At 38.2% G+C, this 27,101-nt stretch overlaps 3 protein-coding genes and 2 long non-coding RNA genes across 8 annotated transcripts; 3 read left to right on the plus strand and 2 right to left on the minus strand.

Annotated features, from left to right (window-relative positions):
• Positions 1 to 214: 214 nt before the first annotated feature.
• Positions 215 to 14,647, plus strand: wdr91 (WD repeat domain 91). Its single transcript, XM_049737196.2, has 18 exons — positions 215 to 478; positions 1,387 to 1,522; positions 2,319 to 2,498; positions 2,580 to 2,786; positions 3,100 to 3,183; positions 3,666 to 3,775; positions 6,061 to 6,235; positions 6,326 to 6,520; positions 6,660 to 6,847; positions 8,051 to 8,105; positions 10,090 to 10,185; positions 10,381 to 10,475; positions 11,107 to 11,260; positions 11,676 to 11,784; positions 12,609 to 12,721; positions 12,808 to 12,915; positions 14,059 to 14,148; positions 14,302 to 14,647. The coding sequence occupies exons 2-18, from the start codon at positions 1,400 to 1,402 to the stop codon at positions 14,464 to 14,466; spliced, it is 2,247 nt and encodes a 748-aa protein (XP_049593153.1). The 5' UTR covers positions 215 to 478; positions 1,387 to 1,399; the 3' UTR covers positions 14,467 to 14,647.
• On the minus strand, positions 6,482 to 14,059 carry LOC125979234 (uncharacterized). 3 transcript variants are annotated; one of them, XR_007485257.1, is made up of 5 exons: positions 13,503 to 14,059; positions 11,053 to 11,230; positions 8,717 to 10,182; positions 7,850 to 7,957; positions 6,482 to 7,436 (listed from the first exon to the last, which is right to left on the minus strand). It is a non-coding gene; the product is annotated as an uncharacterized lncRNA (long non-coding RNA). The 3 variants fall into 3 exon arrangements; XR_007485258.1 differs by lacking the exons at positions 6,482 to 7,436; positions 7,850 to 7,957 and adding an exon at positions 8,465 to 8,642; XR_007485256.1 differs by lacking the exons at positions 6,482 to 7,436; positions 7,850 to 7,957 and having other exon boundaries at positions 8,465 to 10,182.
• Positions 14,648 to 15,209: 562 nt separating the features above from the next.
• Positions 15,210 to 18,528, plus strand: ccdc82 (coiled-coil domain containing 82). The gene is made up of 2 exons (XM_049737236.1): positions 15,210 to 16,049; positions 16,179 to 18,528. Exons 1-2 carry the CDS (start codon positions 15,474 to 15,476, stop codon positions 16,356 to 16,358), a joined length of 756 nt encoding a protein of 251 aa, XP_049593193.1. The 5' UTR covers positions 15,210 to 15,473; the 3' UTR covers positions 16,359 to 18,528.
• A 435-nt stretch (positions 18,529 to 18,963) lies between these two features.
• thap1 (THAP domain containing, apoptosis associated protein 1) lies at positions 18,964 to 23,832 on the plus strand. Of its 2 annotated transcripts, none has more exons than XM_049737237.2 (3): positions 18,964 to 19,177; positions 19,921 to 20,122; positions 22,150 to 23,832. In XM_049737237.2, exons 1-3 carry the CDS (start codon positions 19,107 to 19,109, stop codon positions 22,546 to 22,548), a joined length of 672 nt encoding a protein of 223 aa, XP_049593194.1. In that variant the 5' UTR covers positions 18,964 to 19,106; the 3' UTR covers positions 22,549 to 23,832. The 2 variants fall into 2 exon arrangements, with proteins under 2 accessions (XP_049593194.1, XP_049593195.1); XM_049737238.1 differs by having other exon boundaries at positions 18,966 to 19,177; positions 19,921 to 20,113.
• Positions 20,861 to 25,005, minus strand: LOC125979238 (uncharacterized). The gene is made up of 3 exons (XR_007485262.2): positions 24,780 to 25,005; positions 23,709 to 23,794; positions 20,861 to 21,229 (listed from the first exon to the last, which is right to left on the minus strand). It is a non-coding gene; the product is annotated as an uncharacterized lncRNA (long non-coding RNA).
• Between the last annotated feature and the right edge of the window lie 2,096 nt (positions 25,006 to 27,101).

The following is a 27,101-nucleotide window of genomic DNA, read 5'->3' on the forward strand; positions in this document are numbered from 1 at the left end:
CTACAACCAACGTCTTGAAAGAAGGTGAAATAAATGACAGAACAGGAGTAATAGGCCATTGCGTTATATTCCCTCTTTTCCCAGCTACCAGTAATTGCATAAGTTGTCGCAGATACACCACATTTTTTAAAACGAATTGCGTATTTCATATTTTGTGTGGTGAAATGGTTTGATAATTCTACCGCCAGAGGGCAGCCTTGATTTAACCACTCGTGTGACGTCATGGCTCATCGTCACATGACTGTCGGGAGACAAAAACAGGAAGAGTTTGCTCCGTCGATGCGATAAATATACGGAGTATAAATGTATACTATGTGAATTAAAGACGTCATATATTCTTAGAGTTAATTGTACTTAAACCTTTCATTCCGGTTTTACGTCTTTCAACCATTGATTACACACTGGCATGCGTTGCTCCAGTCCAGAGGAACTACTTGAGATTTTGTTGAATTTGCGAAAGTCTGGTTCCTGCAATAAGGTACGTAGATGTTTTGCAACTGGCGTATGTCTTTTGGGATTATTCAAAAGGCATACGCAGTTCGGCGTACAACTGTTGCACTAAACTAAATGTGAATATGAGCATCTCGATCGGTATTCTTCCTTTCAGAATGTAAGCAACACTGTATTGCTAAAACAACCAAAACAACACTTAACGCTGTTGAGTTAAGATATGCTTGTGTTCCGATTCACATCATGATCATGTCAACTTTGGTATTGGGTTATTTTTTATGTGGATGGATAGTACATAAATAAATTCTGTGCCAACCAAGTCGTGCTAGTGACTCTGGCGATACTGGCAGGGAAAAGCCGAAAGTCTCGTTTTCTAGGCATTTACTCTGCAAGTATTATTGATATTTGCAATTGATTTTTCAAGTGTATTAACGCTATGAATAATGAAGCAAAGCGGACAGCTTCAGCTTCACACACAGTCATGTTTTTGGCTGTGATCCTCTGGAGGTCTGTATCGCAACACCTTTTTCAAAACTGGTGTCCTTGATGACTCCCTTCATCTTAGAAATTAGGCGGGGGAAAAATCACAAAGACACGTCCGGGTATTGTTGTATAATGTGTAGGTTGTGAGCAGGTGTGTTGTCATGGTGTCTCGCCTCAATTCTCACCTTTTCTTGCTCACTGAACAAGGATCTATTTTTTCATGTTAAAAAATGTTATGGAATATCTGTGTGGCGTTTGCTACTTTGGCTTCCTTCCACGTTAAAAAGAACTTAATCTTAGGTCAATTAAAGACTGGTCAGATTCAGAATATTAGTGGCATGCGATTGTCTGGTGATCAATTCAAGCCTCACCTGGAATAGAGTCAATTTACTTGTGATGCTTGGCAGTAAAGAAACAAATGCATTTATTTATTTATTTGGTACTTCATTTAAGGTGGGAGATCATCATGGGTTCTGCGGTGGAGAGAACAGATGAACATGTGAGGGAATATTTGATATATCGTGGCTTCACCAACACTCTGAAACACCTGGACACCGAGATAAAAGCTGACAAGGAGAAAGGCTTCAGGGTATGATTGATCTAATACAATGATTAGATTTTTTAATTTTTTTATTTTTATTTTGGCAAGTACATAAAATACACACTTATTACAGATTCATTTTACATTTGTTTGACTTGTCGTAAAGGGAAGCAGGGGAAGCAATTTTGCTTATCTAGTCCCGTCCTGATTACAACCAAGGTTTCACTGCCAGCCACACAATCTAAATTACAACAGTGAAACTTGTATACCACCATATACCATGAAAATGATGATCTGAATGTTTATTTAGTTATTCATTTTGTCCAGAAGCACAATTTGCAGCAGTAATCTGTCCTTACTACATTATTATTGTTGTTGTCATTATGCCTATCAACAAATTTTTACAAAATGTTTTTATCAGAGAATTTTTCAAGAGGATTCTGGCCCAGTTTGTTCCCTAGGCCTAGCATATCACTTTCATAATAATATAAATGACAATAATGTAAAATATATCTTAATATATTTTGTCATATTTATGAATCAAGGTTAGGTTCAAAAACAGGTGGATTTTTTTGGCTGAAATATCATAGCTAAAAATTACAACGTATGGTAAAATTGGTATAGCGCATCTTTTATAGGTCAAAAACCCAAATATATCATAAAAACCTGATGTGGTACAAAAAAAGAAAATATTCGTTTAAAAATCAACATAAAAATGCATTAAGGGGCACATAAAGCCATCTCTGATTATAATTTGTTGTTGATCAGTATTGTTATTTAGCATAAGAAAAGGAAGAGTGATTTTTTTTGGGGTGTGTTTTACAAATAAAATCACTTCCTTCAGGTGGACAAGATCATTGATCAGCTGCTTCAGTTTATCCACAGTTTTGAACTGTCTGGCCTGAAGGACTACTGGCTCTACTTAGACCGACGCCTTTTCTGCAGGCTGGAGGATGTTTACCGATCCACTGTGAATAAACTAAGAGCAAGTCTGTATAGATACTATGTCATCAACACCATCCAGGTAACACAAACGCAAAATTACATTTCGACTGTAGGTAAAAGTCTCGGAGTAACAAGTTTCTCTGTTCTTTTAACCTGCCAGAAAGGAAACTTGGAGAAGACTCAGGAGTTTTTCCAGAAGCAGGCTATGGAGCTGCAGGGTCAACCTGAGTGGCGTGATTGGTTCATCTTGCCGTTTATTCCTGCGCCTGAACAGAACCCAGCGTTCGCTCCATATTTCTCCCGCCAGTGGTCGGACACCTTCCTGGTTTCACTGCACAACTTCCTTTCTGTGCTCTTCCAGTGTATGCATATCCTTCAGTCAAATCCAGCCTTTCCCTGACAGTAGTGATTTGCTTTTAACTGTTAACAATAGCAGAATATTAATTATAAAACTTCCAAAGAGAAAGTTAGCTCGTGTGAAGTAGCACAGACATGTACATCAACTGCCCTTGGTGATAATGCAAATAATCTGTATAATTGTATGAAATCAGGAAGCATGGTGTTCTTACTAGCAGTATTGTTGACCAGCATGTCTATGACTCACAATCACAAGGCATTCTTTGTGATTGAGTACTTTAAACTTTTTATATAGTTTTTTTTAAGTCCTTAACTGGGGTTCACCCCAACCAGTGTTGCTGAGTTTTGATGCAGAGGTCCAGAAGACAACAAGTCTCTCTGAGGAGAATGAGCAGCTTCGACATCTGGTAAGAATGTGGGCCTGGCTGAATGTGTTCATGTTTTTCAGTAGTCACCAAAGAAAGCTAATTTTGTACCGTATTTTCCGCACTATAAGGCGCACCTAAAAACCTCCAATTTTCTCAAAAGCCGACAGTGTGCCTTATAATCAGGTGCCACTTATATATGGACCAATAATGAGCCACTACAACAGGCGTATCCAAAGTCCGGCCCGCGGGCCAAATGTATATATCTTATATATGGACAAAGTTTTAATATGGGCCATTCATTGAAGGTGCGCCTTATAATCCGGTGAGCCTTATATATGGCCATAGTTTTATAATGGGCCATTTCTTGAAGGTGCGCCTTATAATCCGGTGTGCCTTATAGTGCGGAAAATACGATAATAGAAGGGAGAGCATTTTATGTGACAGAACATGTACAGTATCAAGTAATATTAGTCAGAAATCAGGTTTAAAAAATTCTTACCATCTTACTTAATCTTTTCTAGGTCTTTGCCTTGCAAACAGAAAGTCGAGACCAGAGGGATGGAGACGAGGTGGTCCATCATAAACTTCCGCTGTATGTCCAGAACATGGACCGACTGGGAGATACTGAGCTGTGAGGCACAAACATCACTGTTTTTTTTTTTATTTTTATTTATGACTCCAAAACTGGCTGCCATTTTTCATCTTACGTTGTTCTAACATGTTTTAATTTGCATGAGACAACCTAATTTGGATAATAAATATGCATTTAAGTCGTAAATATTTGAGTGAATGTTAGGTTTATTAAAGTCCTGAAATAGAGAAATGGCAGCCATCATTTACATAAATGCTTATCGTTAATGTTTTGCTCTTTACAACCAAACATGCATTTCAACTGTGAGTAGTTTTAACAAATACTTACTTAAGAGTCACTTTATGATGTTTTTATGAGTAGTTTGTTTAACAATAGATTAGATGTATGATGTTGTTAAATGTAATTTAGTTGAAGTGATTGATTTGTGAGGGCAACTTTGTAGGATTTGCAAATCATCAGCGGTACCAAATCTGTATTAACACTATTCGCTCCAGAAAAACATGTGGAGTGAAGTTTGTCTTTTTGTACGAGGATTTTCTTAAGAAAGTCGTATACCTCTGAATCAGTTTCATAATAATTGTCACGCACTTTACAGCAGCATGCAAACGGCATTATTTTCTGTTTATACCAGAAATACTTTTAATGTTTTAATCACCTAAGTTATTTACTAAGTTAAATTACCAATAAGAGTCACATGCTGTGTTTACACTGTGCTGTGATGAGGTTGATGTTGCAAAATAAACAGTTCTAATGAATTATTGTTTTTTTTTTTTTTTTTTGGTCAGTAAATTCTTTAAGAACAAGATCATTATGGATCACCAAAGTAACTGATAAAATTTCAGTATATCTGCATATATCTTTTTGAGTGAATTATAAAAACAATTCTCAAAAAAAACCTGATTAGGCACAGGCTGATAGTAGATTCTAACGGTATGATAATCGTGAGCAAAAGTATCACGGTATTAAAATTACAGGTTTGAATTTATATACGTATATTTTTAATATTTGGGTAAATAAAAATGAAAACATTTTTTCCATTTTCCACTTTTGCACAGAGCAAAAGACATCAATTTTTATAGTTTTTCCTTCCTTTTTTCTGTGCATAATTGGTTGCTGTGAAGGGAAAAAAATGAATTGGAGGCAGTTAACTTCAAAGAGGTTGACTGTCAACCCAAATATTTTCTTTAAAATGGTATGTTGTATGCCCCCACTAGTCTAAACACAGCATTCTGATTAAAATTGAGTTTGTGGATTATGAGTCAAGTGGTAAAATCCACTTGTTTTTTTTATCCATATAAGGCGGTGGCCATTTTGACACCTGCTGTCAAGTGAAAATGACATCACTAAACACAGCATTCTGATTAAAATTGAGTTTGTGGATTATGAGTCAAGTGGTAAAATCCACTTGTTTTTTTTATCCATATAAGGCGGTGGCCATTTTGACACCTGCTGTCAAGTGAAAATGACATCACAGTTGTGAGACTCCAAGTCACAACCAATGACGGCTCAGCTTCAGAAAATTGGTGAACCGTGATTGGTTGTGGCCAGAGACTGATAACCGATGTCATTTTTAGTCGACAGCAAGTGGCAAAATGGGCACCTTCTGAGATAAATAAAAACAGGTGATTCGTTTGTGGAATAGTTATTAAACAGAATACTGTGTTTCAACAAATTGGGCTTCATAGAACATATTACAAAGACCATTTTTGGGTTGACTTTCTCTTTAAAACCATGCTAAACTGTCAATGTCTAGTGAGTGTGCTTGGGAACTCCCAATGTTCTGACACAAAATTAACTGTTTTAAATTTTAAAAATTTCAAACCACCCATTCTTAAAATGAATGAATGGCTTCGTAGAAGGACCTGCTTTATAAAAAACAAAAACAGCATTTTTTAACTGTTGGAACTTTTTATACATTCCTAAAATGTATGAATGGCTTTGTAGGACCTGCTTTACACAAAAACAGCATTTGGAAGTGTACCCCAAAGCAACACAAAGAAATTCAGGCTTCCAATGCTTTTGAGAAGAGCAGTCAAAACATTAAGGCAGCTTTGCTGACAGTTCAGCGCGTCTGCAGATTTGCACAAAAACCTGTTAGGATCAGTCAACCCAAATTTCAATACAAATTCTCAAACAAAAGCTAGAAAGAGCACAGACCTCCGTCAAGTTCCAATAATTTAACAAAAACAACCATTTGGATTTGTATTATAATTTCATTTAATGATATACACACGCACATGTCTGTAAAATGTAGGAAGTTCCTGCCCTAATTGTATTTTTTTTTCCCTCAATACCCAAATGGTGACCTATTCTTCTGCTCTCAGTGACTTAGTGTCAAGCCAGCGGGCTGTCAGTGTTACCACCACACCATCCAGGAACTTCTTCTCAACATTCCTACCACAAGGTCGGCGCACCCCTGGAGGGAAAACGCAGCAGGTAACTTTGGTATCTTCACCAAGCCAGGCAGCAGTCGGTAGAAAGGACCAACCAACAAGTCAGGTGAAAGTGCCAAATACTTTGAACACAACTGACATAATTTTACAGAATTGAATTCCAGAATGTCATGTCTATATCTGTACCTTTTTTTAGTCTTCAAAATCTAGGGATGCAGTCCAAGTGAAAGAAGCGAAACAAGCATCCAGTCAACCATCAATCAGTGAACCATCAAGTTTTCAATCCCAACATTCAAGCCAGCAGACAAACCAGCCAACACATTCACGGCATAAAAAAATCCAAACTCATGAAAAAGAGCGGAAGGAGCTTTTTTCAAAATCATTATCACAGGTACTTGAAAGTTACACATGCAAATTTAAAATTCTCCCTATAGTAAAAACATTACACTTAAGTAAAAAACTATGTTTCAGTTAATGTACATGGTAATCACAGAGCAATCAGTTTACACTGTCTTTACATTTCTCTTCAGTTTCAAGAGAAAAAGGGGGAGGTAGGACAGGTGGAGCCTCTTAATGAGACATCTGGCGATGCTCCTGTCTCCTCAAGCAGAAGCGGAGGAAGAGCACTAGAAGGTGTTGGAGTATCTGTAGAGCAGCCATTTATCAAACTCAGCCAGGAGGAATATGGAGAACATCATTCCTCCATCATGCACTGCAGGTACACATTTAGCAAAACACACCAAAGGAATTTTGACAACCCAACTTTTCATTCTCACAACAGTAGCTTTCTTTAAGTCTCAGTTGTTGTATGTATGTATGTATGTATGTATGTATGTATGTATTTATTGTACAATCTTTGACATAACACTTTTTGTAAAAAAAAAAAAAAAGTCCTCTTTTGGAATTATTAAAAGTCCATTGCTGGAGGATCCGATTGCTTGTGAGGGTTCATCCTGTAAAGGGAGTTCTGAGAGATGTGAAGGTTGGCTTGTACAATTAAGGACATTAAATAAAAAATTAAAAAATCGATTAAAAAAATCTATAAAAACTTGAAACACACGGGAAACACTTTTCAGTACTTGTGAGACCAGAAAACCAGACATTAATCAATGATGCATTCATTGGCATGTCCATGTTGACCTGATAAGAGAAAGCGGCGTAGTCTATCAGGGATGTGAAGTAACCTTTTACGCCCCTCCCCGAAACGCTTGTGCTTCAAACCAAAAAGGCAGATGACTTGAGACATTTTGGCAGATCTTCTCATTAGACATTCCCACCCAATGCGCAACCTTTCATGTAGTCTGGAGCTGTGGGCAAAAAATACACACATTTATTTCAGGGGGAGCGACAAAAAAGACTATTGTGAACATATATAGTGACATTTGTTTTTTGTCAATAAAATCATATTTTGAGATAAAATACAATAAAAAAAAAAACTTATCTTGTGAAAATGGTCAAATCTTCTGAGTTTGACATTAACATCCTTTTACAAGACAAATGTAAATATGAAAAGTTTTATTTTTTTGACAAACGTGTAACTGTACGAAAAAACTTAAGAGAGAAACACATTACATTTTCAACCAAAGAAAAATATATTTTTGGAGAAAACAATACACTTTATGGAGAGAATAAAAGAGATGTATTAGTAAAGTTCTACTCATAAAGTCCTTGTAATCTCTGGAAGATGAAAAGCTGTTCGTAAGGGGAAGGAACTACTCACTGATGCTATCAAAAGGTGGCGCTGGCACATAATGATTATCACTGGAGCAGGTCTTCTCATTTCCTTGACAACTTTGCCTTCCGTCGCAGTAACACTTCAGACCCTTTCCTAAACAAACATATTTGTCAGAATTTTATACTATTGTACATTTAAAATGGGTGATTTAAAGCTATTCTTTGTTTTATCTCTTCTTTTGTTTAGGGTTGATTGCTCTGGTCGCAGAGTTGCCAGTTTGGATATCGATGGCGTTATTAAGGTAAATATGAGTCATTCATCTTCAGTGCATATCAAATACAGTAATCCCTCGTTTATCACGGATGATTGGTTCCAAGACCACCCGGGATATGTGAAAATGCTCGAGGTAGTGTCGCCCTTTTTTCAACATATATACATTGTGTATCAATAAGGCCCATATAACGATATATAAATTAGATATCAAATAACTATTATATCAGCAATAATATCAAACCGTCTGTGCACTCTAAATCATTAAATCCATCGATCAAATTCCTCGTCCTTCGTCAACAACCCTGACGTCAGCCTCGTCGTTATTCCACAGATCTAGTATATAACTAACTATATTGTAGTGTTAACAAAGTACAAGAAAGACGTGGGTTTGGTAAACGGCTCTTTATTTAACGAAACAAACTTCCTGGCATGTGGCGGCGTGGACTTCCGGCCACGGAGGTGGAAGAGAGATCCATAGAATAGGACCGGGCGTGCGTAAAAGCCATGACCGAGCGCCATCCACCGTCCTCGGACAGCCACCTGGCCGAGCGCCGGCCCCCGACTTCTATCCACGGAGGTGAAAGAGAGCTCCGTAGAGTAGGACCGGGCGTGCGTAAAAGCCATAATAGTTTTTCAAACCTTCTGTGTCACTCCAAATCCTTAAATCCTTCAAACTCGTCGTCCTCCGTGTCACTTGGAAACAAAGCCGCTCCGGTAGTACGTGGGGCCCTTCGTCATCTTTGTCATCCCGTGATCAATCTTTGTCCTTTTTGTAAACAACCGCCGCGCCACGTCGCGCTGTGCTGCTGACGTCACTTGAAATTCAAATTACAGTAATCCCTTGCTACATCACGGTTTGTTTATCACGGTTTCACTTTTTTGGGGGAGGGAAATTTTTGAAAAAATTGACATATAAGTCGCTCCTCATTATAAATCGCCCCCCCCCCCCACCCAAACTATGAAAAAAAAACCCCCGCAATTTATAGTCCGAAAATTACGGTAAATATGATACGTGTGCGTGCGTGTGACATACGTATGTATATGTAGCTAAAGTATACATACTGTAAATATTTTTTTTAGAACTCTTATTATTATAACAACTTTTTTATAACAAGGTACAAGTGTACATACTATAAATATGTTTTTAGAACTCTTATTATTCTTATAACATTTTTTTTACAAGGTACAATACTCGTAAATGTTTTTAAGAACTCTTATTATACAAATGTACGTACAGTGGACCCTCGGTTTTCGAACACAATCCGTTCCAGAAGGCTGTTCGAGAAGTGAATCGTTCGAATTCCGAATCATATTTTCCCATTACAAATAATGGGGAAAAATTAATCCGTTGCAAGCCAAAAAAAGAAGGCTTTTTTAAGCATTTTTTCATTTGTACATTTTTTGTCCAATCGCGCAACTGCAGCGCACCGCCGAACGTGCAACTGCACCGCGCTGGTCGCATTACTGTGACAGAGCCGTCGCTGAAATTTAGAAAATATTTTTAAAGTCCTAATGTACTTTCCAAAATTTAAGTGCACCTCAGTGCGCAGGGAGCTTAATTTGGTCCGATCACGCACCCACAGCGCGCCGGGCGCTCAGTGTCGCATTGCTTTAGGAGTGTCTGTGTTTTAGGATGGCTTTACTGCTCCCACTTGCTTCCTTTGGAGGCATGATTAGAGTTGATGCAATTTGTAATAACGAACGGAGTCAGTTGGCATGCGGGTCCTCTCGGCTCATCTCGCGAGGTTTGACAACCGAATTTCGTCCGACATCCGAAGCAAAAAAATCTCGAATTTTTTGTTCGAATACCGATTTGTTCGAGAACCGGGACGTTCGAAAACCGAGGCTCCACTGTACTGCAATTGTGTGGACACTAACTGCCTTCTGCTTGGAAAAGAATCCACGGTGTACTGAAGCCACGATAATCGAACCGCAATGTAGTGAGGGATTACTGTAATGGATACAAATTGTTGAATTGATGACAAACCTTTCACACGCGCTGTACACTTCAGGTGTGGTCGTTCAATCCCATCATGCAGACCAAAGCCACCATCATGTCCAAGTCTCCTCTGCTGTCCCTTGAGTGGGCAACAAAACCTGACAGACTGGTATGCACAGACACATTACGTTAACATGCATCTAACTACAAATATTACAAAATGTGAAAAACCTTCACTCTCTCATTGATGATTATCTCAGTCTATAAAAGATTCAATAAAATAACCAATTGTGTGTGTGTGTGTGTGTGTATGTGCGTGTATGTGCGTGTATGTGCGCGTGCGTGCGTGTGTGCGTGTGTTTAGTTGTTACTAGGTAGTGGTGTTGGAACAGTACGGCTCTATGATACAGAAGCTAAGAAGAATCTATATGAGATGAACATTGATGAAACTCATCCACGGTAAACCTTTGTATCTTTTTGCCATTGGACAATTATAGTTTGGTCAATGGACAGTGACAAAGCTTTTTTGTTTTATACATTAATGCACAGGTGTCAAACTCAAGGCCCGGGGGCCAGATGCGGCCCGCGAAGACAAATTGTGCATCAAATTCGTGTGTCATTACTAGAATTGCAAATTGTCTTCACTTTTAATAATATCTTTTTTTTTAATATATTTGACCAGTTTTTACTCGTCAGATTTGAAAATGAGTTATTTGTCAGTTTGTTTTGTGGCTTTTACTGTATATACTATGAGGTGCTCATACATTTATTTGGGTTGACAGTCATATTGGCCCTCCGAAAGAAGCTATGACTACAATGCAGCCCGCGAAAAAAATGAGTTTGACACCCCTGCATTAATGGTTTGACAATGTCAATCAAAACTGAACTCTTCACGAATGCTGGATTTTGCTTTTTTTTTTATATATATCTACCAAGTGGCCATACAGTTAGCCGGTCGGTGTACTTTGTATATGAAGAAATACATTTTTATGGGTTTTAATTGGAGGATGCCCTATGGAACACTGTACAATGTTACCTGTTTTTCCAAAGTACACATTCTTTGCATTAACTTTTCTTAAATTCCTTGCAGTATCTTGTCATTGGCCTGCAGTCCCAGTGGTTCATCCTTTGTTTGTTCAGCTGCGGCTGTCAACAGGAGTGGACTTACTGAGCCTGCTCATCGTCTCCCCATGCAGGTGTCCGGACAGTTATTGCTTTGGGACACCAAGACAGTGAAACAACAGGTACGAGTTAAACTCGAACACAATCTTTACCAAGAGGTTATTTGACTGTTTATTTTTTGATACAGTAGTTGTCAGTGCAAAGATATTCAATGATAATGATCCTTGTCTCAGTCTTTGTCACAATTAAAAAATGCATAAAGGGGAACTACAAAAAACCTAAAATACAAACTCCCATCTTATTTTGCCCCAGTACTGGATTCTTATGAGTTGTATGACTTGAGTTTTATTGGTTAAAAAAAATTAGTGTTTCATTAAAAGGCACACTCACCTCCAAAGGATATTGCAAAGTTGCTGTTAACCATTTGTAAAGTCTATTTGTAATTCTCAAATACTCACGCACAACATGCGTGCGCGTGAGTATTTGAGAATTTGTTTTCTGTTGCTTTTGGCATAATCACTGCTGTCTTTTGCTTAGCTCCAGTTCTCTTTAGAACCTGATCCAGTAGCCATTAACTGTACAGCCTTCAACCACAATGGAAATTTGTTGGTAACCGGAGCTGCAGATGGAGTCATCAGACTCTTTGGTTAGTATTTGTTTTAAATTGCACATTTTGTTGATTAGCACTGTAAAATGTAAAATTTGTAATCTTATGAGAAAATGATTACATTCTCAGATTTTTATCAGAATAGCCGAGCAGTTCATATACTGCAAGACACCAAATTGGGCCTGTTTAATTAGTAGGCCAGTGGTTCCCAATTTTCTTTTCTGCCGCGGATTGATTCATACAAACCCATACCTTTCGAGTGGGCAGGTCCACCATGCATTTTATGCATACCTTTACGAGCAGCACGTAACAAGAATGCTTTAATGTGGTCACTATGGTAACACAACAGACACCACCGAACAAATATAAAGTGTCACTGTGGTAACATTTAAACATGCAACAGATACCACCGAACAAATATAAAGGGCTTGAATGATACGAGCGACAAAAAAAAACTGGGGTCTAAGACTTGAAACCATCTTTATATGTATAATTATATTTGCCCATATTTATTTGTGTGCCAACAAAGCGCCACAGAACAAAAATAAACTCCATGAATTGCCGATTAGCATATATGCATATTTCAAGTAAATTTCCTGCTATTGAATGTGAAATGCACCTTTTAATTTTTGGTTATAGGCTCTTAGGCGCTTGTGTAGTCTCATCATCAGACCTTTATCCTTTTTTTTTTTTTTTTTTGCTAGCTTGTGGGTTAAACTTTAGCATTATGCAACTAAGATTTGACATGCGCCAAGAGTCCGTCACTTTTCAAATTTTTTTTTTTTTTTTTTTTTTAGCCTTAGTACTGTTTAAGGTTTTTTATTTGGAATGTTATTTTGGGAATTCTCTTCTTTTCCCTGTAGACATGCAGCAGTATGAGAGCGCTATGAGCTGGAGAGCACATGATGGGGAGGTTTACAGTGTTGAGTTCAGCTACGATGAAAACACCGTCTTTAGCGTCGGAGAAGATGGCAAGGTACAACTCTTGTTTACAACTTTTTTTTTTTAAGAAATTAGTTCTGTTTATGAACTAAGTGATATGGGTTACTTTTGTATCTTCAGTTCATCCAGTGGAACATCCATCGGTGTGGAGTAAAGCAGTCAGAGCAAGTTTTACCTCAGGAGGCCACTGGGCCATTTGTCCTGGCCGGGTTCAGCGGATATAAACAGGTATGCAATTTTTAAAAAGAGGAAAGGAAAAAAAGGAGGAGGAGGGGTAGGACAAAAGTCTGGTTTTTGTACAGTTTTTTGCAGTTTTTCATGTAAATTAGTTTCATACACTTGAAAGGCTGCCTTTTACCATCCAAATGATTCTTCCACAAGTGTAACCTTGTGTAAATTTGGCACTTCCAAGTTCTCCTGACAGAATTTGCTCATATGCCCTTGTTTCCTTTTGACCTGAGGATTACTAATGGCTTGGGGTTGTCCCTCGACATTGAGCTTTAGTTTCGTCACCAAACTGACGATGTAGCGCAATCTTACCCTGTCCTAAGAACTTTAACAAGTTTAAAGTCTTCACGCTTATTTCTCCCGAATATTAATGGCAACAGTTCTCCACTTTTCTTTTTCAATGTGTAGGGAAGGTTAGTCCGACTAGCTCACACATTATCAACATTGTCCAACTCCTCCATGTATTCTGTCAGCCATTTCAATGCTGCAAGTAGTTACCTAGATTTAAGACCAGCCTGACTGAGGTATACCACAGCGATAGTGTAAGAATTTTTAAAATGTCACACCAAAAGCTTTTTTTGACTTACGGTATCCTTGGTCAGTTTTCATTGTAGACAACTCCTGATTAATTCTCTGGCCTGTCCGCATTTGTATTGCTCCATGAAGTACTATAGAGGTGGTCCTTGCTGCTCTCGGTTTGACTCTCCTCACCATGGTCAAATGTCATCATAAAGAGTCTATGATCCCTTTGTTTTACCCGAACAACTGTGTATGGAGTCTCTTTGTCGCTCTTTAGGACTTGCATTTTTCTGAGTTTTGGTGACTTTATTTTGGATTACAATTGGAACAGTTTCCCCAGGTTTGTTTGACTCATTCTACACATTTGAATGATTCTCACGTGACACAACACTTTTGTCATCCATTTGTGAAGTATTGGATCCTTCATAAAAACTCAACACTTTTAAAGCAGCCGCTAAAGGGGTCTTAATATCAAGCGCTTTTTCTACTTCAAGCTAAGCTTCCTCAAGTTTAGATTCTTGTTCTTCCAAAGTCCATCACTATTTTGACAGCGCTGCCTGTGCCAACAGAACAACCTTTTCTCATGGCTCAGAACCCAAATAAACATATATGAACTTTTTTCAGGTGCAGGTTCCCCGAGGTCGCCTCTTCACCTTTGACTCAGAAGGACAACATGTGCTGACTTGTTCAAGCTCTGGAGGAATCATTTACAAGGTAGACATCTACTTTTACATGCAAACGCTATTTTACATTATATTTCTTTTGTTTTGTTTTGAATATTTGTTTCTTTGCTTTTGATTGTTGAACAGATATTTGGAAAACTGATGTTTCTCTTTGGTGTTTCATTACCCCTTCACTTTTGTTCAGCTGACTAATGGAGAACCTGCCCTGGAAAGTTTGCTCTCCCTGGGTGGACACAAAGCACCTGTGGTGACAGTTGACTGGTGCTCAGCTTTGGATTGCGGTACCTGCCTCACAGCCTCTATGGATGGAAAGATCAAACTAAGCACGCTCCTTGCACAGAAGTCGTGATTCAAATCTTGGCTACTACACAAGGCCACAGGTTATACAATATATATTAAGTGGAATAGATTTAATAGATTAATAATTTCCTAACAGAGATTATTGCAGTCAGTGTTAGTAGTTTCACGATGCGATTCAAACCTGTTCAACATTAGTACAATATTAAAGTCCAAATGGATTTTCAAGATGAGTACCCTTGTCTTGAAATTGTGTGTGTGCGCGCGTGTGTGTGGCATAGAGGTGGACTTCTTTGGAAATGTGTTCCTGGTTTCCTGGATAAAACTCTGTTGTGAATTTTACTTTTGAGCTCCTTGTTAATAGAACAAGTTGTGAGAAAAAAACTGAAACATTGAACAGTTGGACACTCAAAGGTTCAGATAGAAGCTCCACTTAAATTCATTTGTAGATGTCAACGGGCACTTTGGGTCCATCTTTTAAGTTTTTGTTAATTGTGTATTTCAAAGTAGTAGGATGTTACTGAACACAAGTGGTATTAATTTACCAAATAACAAAAAACAACAATGGGACAGTAAAATCAGTGTGTATCACACTGATACACAATGTCAGTGATATTGATTGTCAATTTTCAATGATATTGAAATCATTATCAAGCAGGGAATTTCAGAAACAGATTTTGTTAATCTCATAATGAAGAGTCGTTTCCGCTCAAATGAACGGATCTTTGCTGTGTTGTGACTACCCTGCGCATGGTGGCGCTCTAACACTATATTTCTCAGCGAAGAAGAAGTCTGATCCATAACAATAACAGTGCTAGCTGCAAGGGAATGTGACGCTCTCTCTTAATCCAGCTGTAAATCATACCAAATGACAGCTGCTTTTTGCAAGTAACGTAAGACAAATTGTTATGCATGTTGAAAAAATTCCAATGTAGTGTGATTTTCAGCACAGCTATCGGCTTATATTTAGATGCGCGGGTGATAGTTAGCCTGTTCGAACTCTGCGGTACTCCTCGTCTTTTTGTTTAATGTCACTGGTCTCCGGCCCCGTGTGCAAACATGGAGAGCTTGTACAAGCGCAAAATGTTCGCTTCGATGCGCAAAACAAAAACGGACCTGTCCAAGAAGAGGCAGATTGGTCTTCCTGCCTCAATCCTGGACGACAGTGACGAGGGCTCTTTCTCCTCCTCCTCCTCGTCGTCCGGTTCCCAGTCCGACTTCCATAGCTCCCCGGAGGACGACAGTGACCAGGAGGAGTGGCAAAGGAGTGATTCCGGAGCTACATCCAGCGACGACAGCCGCTCCGTGACCCGCAGAAAGCGCTCTTTTCTGGTAGGAGACGAAACATCCTCGTCTTCAAGCACTGCGAAGGAGCGGGATGATGACGATGACGACGACCACGATGACAATGATGGGGGTAAGAAAGAGTTTACAAGTCAGCCGAAGAGGGTGGTGCAGCCCAAGAAGAGGTGCAGGGTTCAGCGACAGGACGATTCGGACTCGGACCGTGCCGATGAGAAGCGGAGAGAGGAGGAGGAGAAGGCGAAGAGGAGACAGAGACACAACAAGCTGCTGGCGCTGTCGCGTAGGATGAAGGCCCGCGTTCCAAGTCGGAGGAGGAACCGCGTGAAACAGGTATTACACTTGTGGAACGTCCTTGGTTTCCATTTACATTTGTAAACCTGACTTGACTTGGATTGTCTTACTAGTGAGGACAAATAACCCTAAGAAACACTGTAATATGTTTGTTGTTTGTTTTTTCAGGTTGAGGATGAATCAAAAGAAGTGGATGACCTGGCTCATGGTGATGAAGATGAAAATAATGGCAAAGCTGAGGTTTCAGGTGAAGATGGTGAAGAGAAGGAAGAAAAAGAGGAGCAAAAAGATGAGCAGAAAGAGGAGCAGGAAGAGGAGCAGGAAGAGGATGAGGCGGTGAAGGAATAGCTTCAGCCATGTGGTGAAGGGTACCAGATATCGGATTTTATTGTGGAAATATTGCAGTTTTATTTTCGATTTGAAATGGAACTGGCATTGGTAATAAGGACCAGTGAAGTGCACAAAGGTTTTGGGGAACCTTGCACACCTGACACGGCTCATCCTGCAATAGCAGTAGATTCTGAAATGGGACTGTAAGAGCATGGGTGGGTTGCTTCTTTTTAAATCAGGCCTACCGCACTCTGAAAGTACAGGCATGAGAGGTTTGTGTTCTTTTTTTTTTTTTTTTTTTTTTCTTCTCTCAAATCTTTCACTAGTTAATATCAAGACACCAAATTTAATTGATTCTGTAAATAAGAACAATCTTATTTCTATTGGGACAACTCTTCCTTTGACCTAATTCAAAAGACTCAAAAGGGTGCTTGTTCCCATGACAGTAAAAAGATTATCTGTTGAAGATATTTAAAATTAATTATAAGTGAACTTATTATGCAAATCATCAATTGCATACTTTAATTTGGGGTGAAATAAACATTTTCTTGCAAACCATTTTTTGTCATTTAGCCGCTAGTGCTGAAACTACAGTTTTTTGTATAGTGTCTGCTTTTACCACCCAAGATTCCCAGAACTGCAGTCAGATTGCATTTCAGTTTTGCGAACGTTTGAATTTGGCAAAATTCATGTTTAGTACATCTCAATTATTTTCCTTCAGATTGTAAATCAAAGAAGATCTGAACTTTTTGTAATGAGATGCAGGTTGGGAAATGCTTTAGCTTAACTGCCTCACATTGTGCCATTCTTCATTATAACCTCCTTGAATATACATCAACCTTATTTAGTTTAATCCTGGCACTTAAATTATAATGTATTCTAAATGCAGTGGAGGCCACATTAAGGTTTGCCAGGTTTTCTGTCTCTATGACCTAAGAGATGAAGCTTGCCTGAAAGGTAAATTCCTGTAAAGCAGCATTCATATTATGGAATCAACAGCTGCCAGTGGAACTGATCTCATCGCTGATTCTGAGGATCTACCCGATAGACATGTTCTGCAGTGTTGCATTTTATTAACCTCCAAATGAGTCATTTGTGTGAACAAAGAGAATGAGTTCTTTAACTGTGTGAAAATAACTATACTGTAGATCATTTGCCCATGATCATGTTACAGAAAAAAATCAATCATAGAGCTTTTCTGCAGTTGTGTGAGTGTGAGAGAATGAGCGTTGAACCTGCAGTATTAGAAGACACTTCAATACACGACTTGGACAAAATGTTTGTCTTTTGTTCCTTTAGTCTGTGTAAGAAAAAAAAGACTAGGCCTGCAATGTACATGTGTATTTTTCCACAGGCATATAAATCAAACCTTAACATTTGACTCAAGCTTTTTTTTGTCCTTAAAAGGATGCATCTTTTTTCAACATACTTTTCATTTGTTTGAATCAATCTGAATTGAATCTATTGTTTTTAATATATATTTTTCTGACAATGGTAGTTATTTAACAACAAATGCTTTGAACTGTGAGGCCAACAAATTATATTACTTATCACAGATACTTGAAGTAGTTTTGATGATAATGAATTAATGAGAATTATCTTGTCGAAAATTTGAGAAAATTCCAGTCCCATGTGTACTTTGTAGGACCTTACGGAACATTAGACACACATCCATGATTTAAAAAGCCACTGAATGTATTTGCTTCCTTTTATTTAAAAAGGTTTCACTTTTGGCTTATTTGGTTTTGTTTTAAACATCTATTATATAGAATCATTACCGGGTGCTTTTGGTGTGTTTTGTATTGTTGCCTCAATTCCTCCCTCCCACCATTTGTGCTATTGTATTCGTGTGCTTAACTCAATAACCAATACTTTATCTAATTAATAAGTTTTTTTTACCTTCTTAAAATTTAACCAGTACAAAATTTAAGTTTTGATTTATCTGCACATTGCCATATTAATTTGAGATAAACTGGACTAAATGTTATTGTTTCTTAAGCAACGTCAATGTTTTTCAGTCATAACATTTTGAGGCCTTGAGTGTCTTATTCATTATGTCACATGTTCCATCAGTGCTGTGTATATGTTTTCTGAGTGTGTTTCTGGTGGTGTCTGTATGACTTTGACAACCAGTCTGCTTTCTAAAAACAGCTTCATGATTAATAAATATTTTGGTTGATGACCAAAACAGTGTAGTGTTTACCGTATTTTCACACATAACAAAAGTATCAAATAAAGCATTTCAAAAGAAAATCTGCATGTTTCATATCAAGTCCATCTCTTGACTGAAAAAGGTGTCAATTTTATTGATGCATCTTTTCACAGTGAGGACAATGCTTCAAATAGTTCAAATACAGTCTTGTCTGTATATAAAATTCAAAATCACAACATTTTACAGTCAGTACAATCAACAAATTAAAAAAAAATCCATTCTAACGGTAAAGCCTGTTTAAACAAATATTTAAAAAGGGGGGGGGCTGGCTGTTTGTACCTTTTGTGACGTCACTACCGTGTTTTATTTACTGTACGTACCAGTAGGTTTTTTTTTTTTTTTTTTTTTTGTATGACTGAGTTTAAAACCAATTCATTGGATGTGGGAGAATCACGTACTCCCGAAACGTTTTCACGTGACTACAACGTCATCACGTTCTGGCCGCCATCATTGTTAGTGGCACTGAAGCTCGCGGAGAAAAACTGGCACTGTAACGCTGTCTTGTGAATCGTGGGTACGCTGTCCGAGTGTCAAGAGTTGCTGGGACAGCAGCTATGGTTCAGACTTGCTCAGCTTACGGCTGTAAAAACCGTTATCACAAAGATAAAGACATCTCCTTCCACAAGTGAGTTTACTTTAACTGTGCATTAGCATTAGCTATTCAGGCAAGATCATGGAAAAGCTTTGCGAACTACTTACTGGACATAATGACAGACGGCATCGTTTTCTCACAATAAACATGGAATTTAACATCATGCACTTATTTGTCTCACGCGGGTGTAGATACATAAACTGTATGTCGTTCTTGCAACTTGCCTGCATGATGTTGTTCGACTTCATACATCCACTCTTCATGGTTACTACAATTAAATACAATACTGTAATTTCTAGCCAACACCTCCAACTCCCTTAACTAAAATTAATGTCGTCATTGTCTTATTTGTCAACGGTTAGTAAAGACAGACCAGAGTTATAGACTATATTTGTCGTAACCAATCATTTTTGGATCAACAAAGCATAATTGGATAATTCCCCACAGTGTAACTGCTGATCTCACTGAACAATGGTTGAGAATAGTTAAATTATTTTGTCAACACTAAGCCAGTACATCAAGTTATAAATTTTTCGTTAGTGGAGATGCACAATATGTCTAAATTGTTGGTAGTTAAAATGTATTTGATACCTATAGGTCAAGCAGTAGCAAACGGAACATGAACATTTGCTGATTTTATTTTTACTCACAAAATATTAGAAACGCCCTTTAATATTGCACCGTGACGTTCTGCCCTACTTTACCCTCCTAGCATTTTGTAAAGAAGGCAAAGTTGAGTTGTACCTAATTCTCTGTAATTGTCATTGTTCATTCAGGTTTCCTCTTGCACGTCCAGACATCTGTGGTAAATGGGTGGCAGCAATGAGGAGGAACAATTTCAAGCCAACCAAGTACAGTAATATTTGTTCACAGCACTTCACTAAAGACTGCTTCAAGAGAGAGTGCAACAACCGCGTGCTGAAGGAGAATGCCGTGCCTTCACTTTTTGACTTTAACCTTGACATCAAGGTAAAGCAGGTTAGAAAAATTCGAAGTGTCCCTCCCCCCTTCTCTCTCATTTATATATGCAGGTGCATTTCAGTACACTAAGGTGTCATGAAAAACACACAGCAGCAGCAAAAAAAAAAAAAAAAATTAAGACCACCATGTTTCCTTCAATTTCTTGTCCATTTTAACACTTGGTGAGTGACATTTAAAGGTTATTTAAAGGGACTAACTGACACAAACAAAACACTATTTTAGATATTTATGTAAGTACTTATGAGGTAGTTTGGGTCATTATCAAGAAAAACTTAACTCTCACGAGCTATTTTTTTTCTCATTGATATATTGGTCCAAACAGCGACTGGGTAGCACGTCCGCCTCACAGTTAGGAGGGTGCGGGTTCGATTCCACCTCCGGCCCTCCCTGTGTGGAGTTTGCATGTTCTCCCCGGGCCCGCGTGGGTTTTCTCCGGGCACTCCGGTTTCCTCCCACATTCCAAAAACATGCTTGGTAGGCCGATTGAAGACTCCAAATTGTCCCTAGGTGTGAGTGTGATTGGTTGTCTGTCTCTGTGTGCCCTGCGATTGGCTGGCAACCAGTTCAGGGTGTCCCCCGCCTACTGCCCGATGACGGCTGGGATAGGCTCCAGCACGCCCGCGACCCCCCGTGGGGACTAAGCGGTTCAGAAAATGGATGGATGGATATTGGTCCAAACAAGTCCACCTTTAGTTGTACCAGGCATTTAAAATGAGCATTAAGATGAAGAAACAATGGTATTTTATTTATTTATTTGTTTATTTATTTTAGTAGATTCAAAAAGGGAAATTCATTCTTTAAGCGTGAACCTATTGAAATATTAATTTTTTTATACTGTTGTGGCATGGTTAGCATGTCCGCCTCATAGTTCTGAGGTGCAGGGTTTGATTCCGGCCTTCCTGCTTGGAGTTTGCATGTTCTCTTCGTGCTCCGGTTTCTTCCCACATTCCAAGAACATACATGGTAGGGCGATAGACCACTCCAAATTGCCTGTTGGTGCGAGTGCGGATGGTTGTTCGTATCTGTGTGCCCTGCGATTGGCTAGCAACCAGTTCAGGGTGTACCTTGATTGCCGCTGCTGGCATCGGCTCTCGCAGGCCCACCCTTGTGAGGACAAATGACAAAAAAGATGATTGAATGAGTTAATGTAATATTGTTGGCTTGCAGATAATAAACTCGAATTCACCATCTCCTAAAATTTCAACATTGTGAAAAAGTTCCAATACTATAAACTAATGGTTTGGCATTCTAATCAGCTAATTAACTCTAAACGTTTTGAATCTTCAAGTGGTCCTTAAGTCTGGTTCAGTAGCCTCCTTGATCATTAATCACCGCTAACTTGATAAGTGTCCAGAAGAAAGTCACTGACAGACACACACCACAACAAAGGCAAGCTAGCAAACGTTATTGCTCATGAAGATGGCTGTTGACAGAGTTCCATATCCAGGCGCAAGCAAGAAAAAAATGTGGATAAAAAGGATGCGCAAGTTGCAAAACAACTAGCCTTGCAAGGATTGTGAAACAAAATTCATCCATCCATTAGGCCAAAGGCGTAGACATACTGTATCAAGGAATTGGGCTTTTATTTTTGCATTCCTCCTTTCTACTACTACTCATGAACCAGCAACAATGTCGGAAGTATCTTTCCTGGACAAAGAAGGAAGAGAACTGGAGTGTTCATGGCCCAAGTGAGATTTTCAGTTGAATTTATATTTGGGATTGAAGGACCTACTTGAGCAGGCCTGAGCAACATACCACGTATAAAATACTTGACCTGGAAAAGTCTTCCTGAGGTTTAAATTAAAGTGTTGTCATTTTGATGTGTACACGTTGGGCACCTGCCCCGACTTTAAGATCAAACAAAAGCTTGTCAAATGACTGCAGTATTAATTGGGCCGGACAAATTGTGAAGTTCAAAAGAAGAATCGAAGCAAATTAAGGTTGTGTTCGAAATTGCAGAGCTCACAAGTGAAGTATTACATCACCAAGACAAAAATCCAGATTTTCTTTTTTCTATCTGACAGTCAGAGTGTCTGGAGGATCCCTTCCCATCTGAGATCCACTTCCCACTCTCATTTCCTCTGACCTCTGACAGTGTCATGGAGGAGGTGGAGTCTGAGCCTGTAAGGAGTCCACCTGACATCCGCAGTGACACAGTGATGGTCTCCTGCGACCATAACTACACAGCGGAGGACTCTGCACGGCAGAAGAAGCGCATCCAGCAGTTGGAGGAGCAGCTGGAACTACTGAGGAAGAAGCTGAAAACAACACAGCAAAAGTGTCGCCGTCAGGAGAGGCAACTCAAGAGCCTGAGGGTCTCTTGCAAGACTGGACGGGCACCGCGCGACGCACCGACTGCTTTCAGCGAGGGTTATGTCATCTTACCGAAACACATCTACCACACGCTCAAAGGCATCAAGTAACAGGATGAGACTTAAGTTGACTCAAATGTACTGCACATCTTGGAACAGTTAGTGGAGCTGTTGAGCAAAGCAGCAATGCTCCATGCTGTCAGCAGAAATTATGGAACAAATGGACTGGCTCGTTGTCACACGATTTTAGCTTTTGCAAACATGTTGCTGAGTGACTGCTAATGTCAAAGTGGCATTCCTTAGCAACTAGCGGTTTTGCACATACAAAAAAGTTTGGCAAGTTCTCGTCTGCTTATGTAGTATTTAACGTAACACATGCCTTTTAGTGTGTTAATTACCAGGAACACTGGTCAACATAGGTGTGAGAAGCCTCCAGTGGAACAATACAGTGCCTGGCAATGTAATGAGCTTTTATCCTGAATAATATAGCGTGGATTTTGGTGCTACCTGTATTTGTTTTTTGAGAATTTTGTATTGCGATAAAAGAAAATAACTTAATACTCCTGGGGACTATTTAGGGACTAATTAACAGAAAGGAATCAAGAACAACATGAAGAAGAATTCAATATTCCCAAGTCTTTTTTTACCAAATGTCATTTTTTCCTTATTGCGAACAGTGAATTCTCCTGCTTGACCATTTTCAAAGATAACATTTTTACGTAATCGTCTCCCAGATACAGACAAGATTGCTGGAATTGCATAGATTGCCGTTTGATTTGTTTTCTTTTTATCTGTATGATGATAGGATGATTTGACTTTGGATATACCAGCAAGGGTTAAAGGTGCGATTAACAGGGTAGATCACACTGCTCCAGATGCGGGATTTGCCGTAAGTGGTCACATGATTTTCTGGGTGCCATCTTGCAGCTCCTTGCTTGCTGGTGCTGAAATCTATTTTTATGAATCTTTCATAAATTTGGGAAAAATTACTGCATGTACATGGATTTTTCTGCATCTCACATTCATCATCAACTCTTCCAAAGCGATGCCACGTGTTTAAGTCAGCCTACAATTCCTGTTGAATTTTCTGGCGGAGTTTGTACGTGAAAAATGGACTCTTCAATTAGTAGATGGAAAAACACTAATATCACAGAATATTGACCAGCAGTATGTTTTCCTACTAGCTCGTTTACCTATTGGTTGATTTGTGGCTGAAACCAAACTCTGGCAGGGTTTTTACTTTCAAGACTAGGATTAGACAATGAACTCACCTGAAACCCTTTTGAGGGCCAGCACTTTAGAAAATATAGAATCATTTACTTTGCTTCATCCATTACATCTTGCTCCTCTCCTTGAGCTGTGAAAAAAATAAATTGAAAATGAGTGTTGAATTGATATTGTTTCCACCAAATGTGTGACAACTTAAATATAGATTTTACTCTTACAGGTACTTTTACAAGTACTTCAAGTATTTATATATATACAGTAATCCCTTGTTATATCGCGGTTCGTTTATTGCAATTTCACTACATCGCGGATTTTTTTTTTTTCCAAATTAAATTTTTTTTTTTTAAATAAAACTTATAATTGGGAGAATTTTGGCACGAAAGTTGCCCACACGCCAGCAGAAGGCAGGGAGTGCCCACACAATTGCAGTGCGTACACTTGTACCTTTTTATTAAAAAACCTGTTATAATAATAAGAGTTCTAAAACATATTTACAGTGTTGTACCTTGTTATAGAAATTTTTTATAATAACAAAAGAGTTCTAAAACATATTTACAGTATGTACACTTGTACCTTGTTATAAAAAAGTTATAATAATAAAAGCTGTTCTAAAACATTTACAGTATGTGTTAAGAATTTTCCATGTTATGTTATTCAGTCGTGCTTTGATTTGAGGTAGGGTGCTTTATTTTGAAGGCTGTTTTCAGGCGATACCACTTCCTGTTTCACGTTCGTGTACATATATGTTACAGTGGTACAGGCAGTCATTGACGATGTAAGTGGGTCTCCTAACAAGAGAAATGAACGATCACATACCTCTATCCTTTAGGACAGTGTAGTATTGCTCCAAATGTTGGTTTACATTCCTTTAGATGTCTGTTTTCGTGTGTTAGCACGATCGCAAATTCGTATCTTTCCGCTAACTCGTTAGCCTGCCCAGTACTTCTTGACATGTTACACGCACACACGTATAATATTTATATTTTCAATATTTATAAAACATTTTCTGTATGTTAATAATACTATTAATGTATTATTTACATGTTTAAAACAATAATTTAATCTTCTAATAAGACAATATTCACTTAAATGTACTGATGAGCGGGTGACCCTACCTCGTTTATCTTGTATACTCCGGTTTCCTCCCACATCCCAAAAACATGCTTGGTAGGCCGATTGATCACTCCAAATTGTCCCTAGGTGTGACTGCGAGTGCGAATGGTTGTTTGTCTCTGTGTGCCCTGCGATTGGCTGGCAACCGGTTCAGGGTGTTCCCCGCCTGCTGCCCGATGACGGCTGGGATAGGCTCCAGCACGCCCGCGACCCCCGTGGGGACTAAGCGGTTCAGAAAATGGATGGATGGAGATATATATATATATATATATATATATATATATATATATATATATATATATATATATATATATATATATATATATATATATATATATATATATGCATGTATGTATGTAGGTATGTATGTATGTATATGCGTATATGCTATATATGTATGTAGTATATATATATATATATATATATATATATATATATATATATATATATATATATATATATATATATATATATCCATATGTATATTGTATATACACATATACATATATACACATATATATGTATATATGTGTATATATGTGTGCGTATCGATAGATAGATAGATAGATAGATAGATAGATAGATAGATAGATAGATAGATAGATAGATAGATAGATAGATAGATAGATAGATAGATAGATAGATAGATAGATAGATAGATAGATATTGTTGCTTCAATTGTAATGACATTTTTGAACAGCAGGTAGCGGTGCAGACTAGGTGAGGAAATTGTCTTGCCACCAATATCGGGGTATTACAATGTTAACGTGGAAAATTCTCAGTCAATAAAAATAACTTTTTCTTTAAAAAATTTAGATGTGCAGTCAAAGAGGATCTGGGTTTGAAATACATTTGCTGTAAGATGGATGGTAGGAACCAGTCTCGGGAAACAAAATCAGTCACAATAGACTATTCTGGTTATCTTAGAAGATGTTTCACGTCTTATCCAATCAGACACTGTACAGTACTGGACAAAACCGAACAACCACTAAGAAGGTGCATGCCGAAACATAGATGGCGAGAACTGCCCTATCTAGCTAATACTGTGTGTATATGAACAGATGAAGCCTGTTTACCTGATAGTTTAAACATTCTAAGACAACCAGAACAGTTCAGTTTTGATCATTTAATTTTCCTGACTCCCGAGGATGAAAAGACCAGTATGAAAACTGTACTTCAGTAGCTGGTTATGTACCAGACATTGGAATGATGTGAATCTGTGTTTCAAAACCTTTATTGACCCAATCCACATTTGTTTTTACATTGGGAAAATCTTCAGCTCAAGACCAAATAAAAATGTTTCAAAATGTATGCAAAATAATGATGATGAATTACACAAATTTCACTCAGTGTAAAATCTTGGAGTTGAACACAATTATGTAATCGCAGGAAGCCATGACTTGTTTGGTTCTATAAATTGCAACAGGTATTATTATTCAGATATTCAGGTTATTTGTACCTTCTGCCATTATTTCTTCACGACACATTGCTGTCGTAGGTATATAGAGAACTACGTGACTATTTTTAGTCCATAAATAATCTTCTGATCAATTAAGTGACTTTAGATGATTTGTGGCAGCACACAGATTCTGACATTAATGTGCTGTGGCACAGTGGTTGCGATTGAATAAGACAGAAAATGTTTAAGTCAATTTATTTATTTATTTATTTATTTATTTATTTATTTATTTGTTCGCTTAGTTAGGTAGTTAGGTAGGTATTTATTTTGTTTAATATTCAGTGTCACAAAGATGTCTTAGCGAAGTGTGGAGCTGCCAATTTTGAGTTAACATTTGTTCACTCCCAAATACGTTCAAATGTCCTCAGAAATGCGTTCAAATGTACTTGAAGCTAAATGCTACAAACATTTTCCCAAAATGCCATGGGGTATTTACCTATGCATGCGCAAGTAAATATAAGCATTAGGCCTGCCTTATGCCAATTTTTTCAAAAGGTAAATAAGTAAAATTGTTTATTTGTATTTTTTTTTTTATTGCGACAACAATACATGATTGTCATTCTACATTTTTCTCCCTCCAAATTGCGCGAGGTATGCGCTTGCGGAAATGAACAGCTCGTATTATGTTCCAACGTGTTTGCCAGTGATTATTATTTTTTTTTTACCCCACATTGGCTGCTCACATCTAATTTTGTGAGGGAGAAAGTTTATTCCTTGGACTGACCACTTGTCAGTCATGGTTTATTAAGCCGTCACAATAAACCCCAATGGAAGCACCGGTAGCGCATATAACATTCATAATAATGCATTTAAAGAACCCTTCATATACACTCTTTTATTGCATTTACTATGATTTTGTATTTAT

This window comes from Syngnathus scovelli, chromosome 13, assembly GCF_024217435.2.
Source record: "Syngnathus scovelli strain Florida chromosome 13, RoL_Ssco_1.2, whole genome shotgun sequence".
Taxonomy (NCBI): domain Eukaryota; kingdom Metazoa; phylum Chordata; class Actinopteri; order Syngnathiformes; family Syngnathidae; genus Syngnathus; species Syngnathus scovelli.

What these genes read in the sequence shown, in the direction of transcription:
- wdr91 (XM_049737196.2), top strand. Translation starts at nt 1,400, where the DNA reads ATGGGTTCTGCGGTGGAGAGAACAGATGAACATGTGAGGGAATATTTG. An exon ending in GCGTCGGAGAAGATGGCAAG is followed by an intron (nt 12,722 to 12,807) that starts GTACAACTCTTG and finishes TTGTATCTTCAG; the next exon opens with TTCATCCAGTGGAACATCCA. An exon ending in GGTTCAGCGGATATAAACAG is followed by an intron (nt 12,916 to 14,058) that starts GTATGCAATTTT and finishes AACTTTTTTCAG; the next exon opens with GTGCAGGTTCCCCGAGGTCG.
- ccdc82 (XM_049737236.1), top strand. Translation starts at nt 15,474, where the DNA reads ATGGAGAGCTTGTACAAGCGCAAAATGTTCGCTTCGATGCGCAAAACA. An exon ending in GGAGGAACCGCGTGAAACAG is followed by an intron (nt 16,050 to 16,178) that starts GTATTACACTTG and finishes TTGTTTTTTCAG; the next exon opens with GTTGAGGATGAATCAAAAGA.
- thap1 (XM_049737237.2), top strand. Translation starts at nt 19,107, where the DNA reads ATGGTTCAGACTTGCTCAGCTTACGGCTGTAAAAACCGTTATCACAAA. An exon ending in AAAGACATCTCCTTCCACAA is followed by an intron (nt 19,178 to 19,920) that starts GTGAGTTTACTT and finishes TTGTTCATTCAG; the next exon opens with GTTTCCTCTTGCACGTCCAG. An exon ending in TTGACATCAAGGTAAAGCAG is followed by an intron (nt 20,123 to 22,149) that starts GTTAGAAAAATT and finishes TCTATCTGACAG; the next exon opens with TCAGAGTGTCTGGAGGATCC.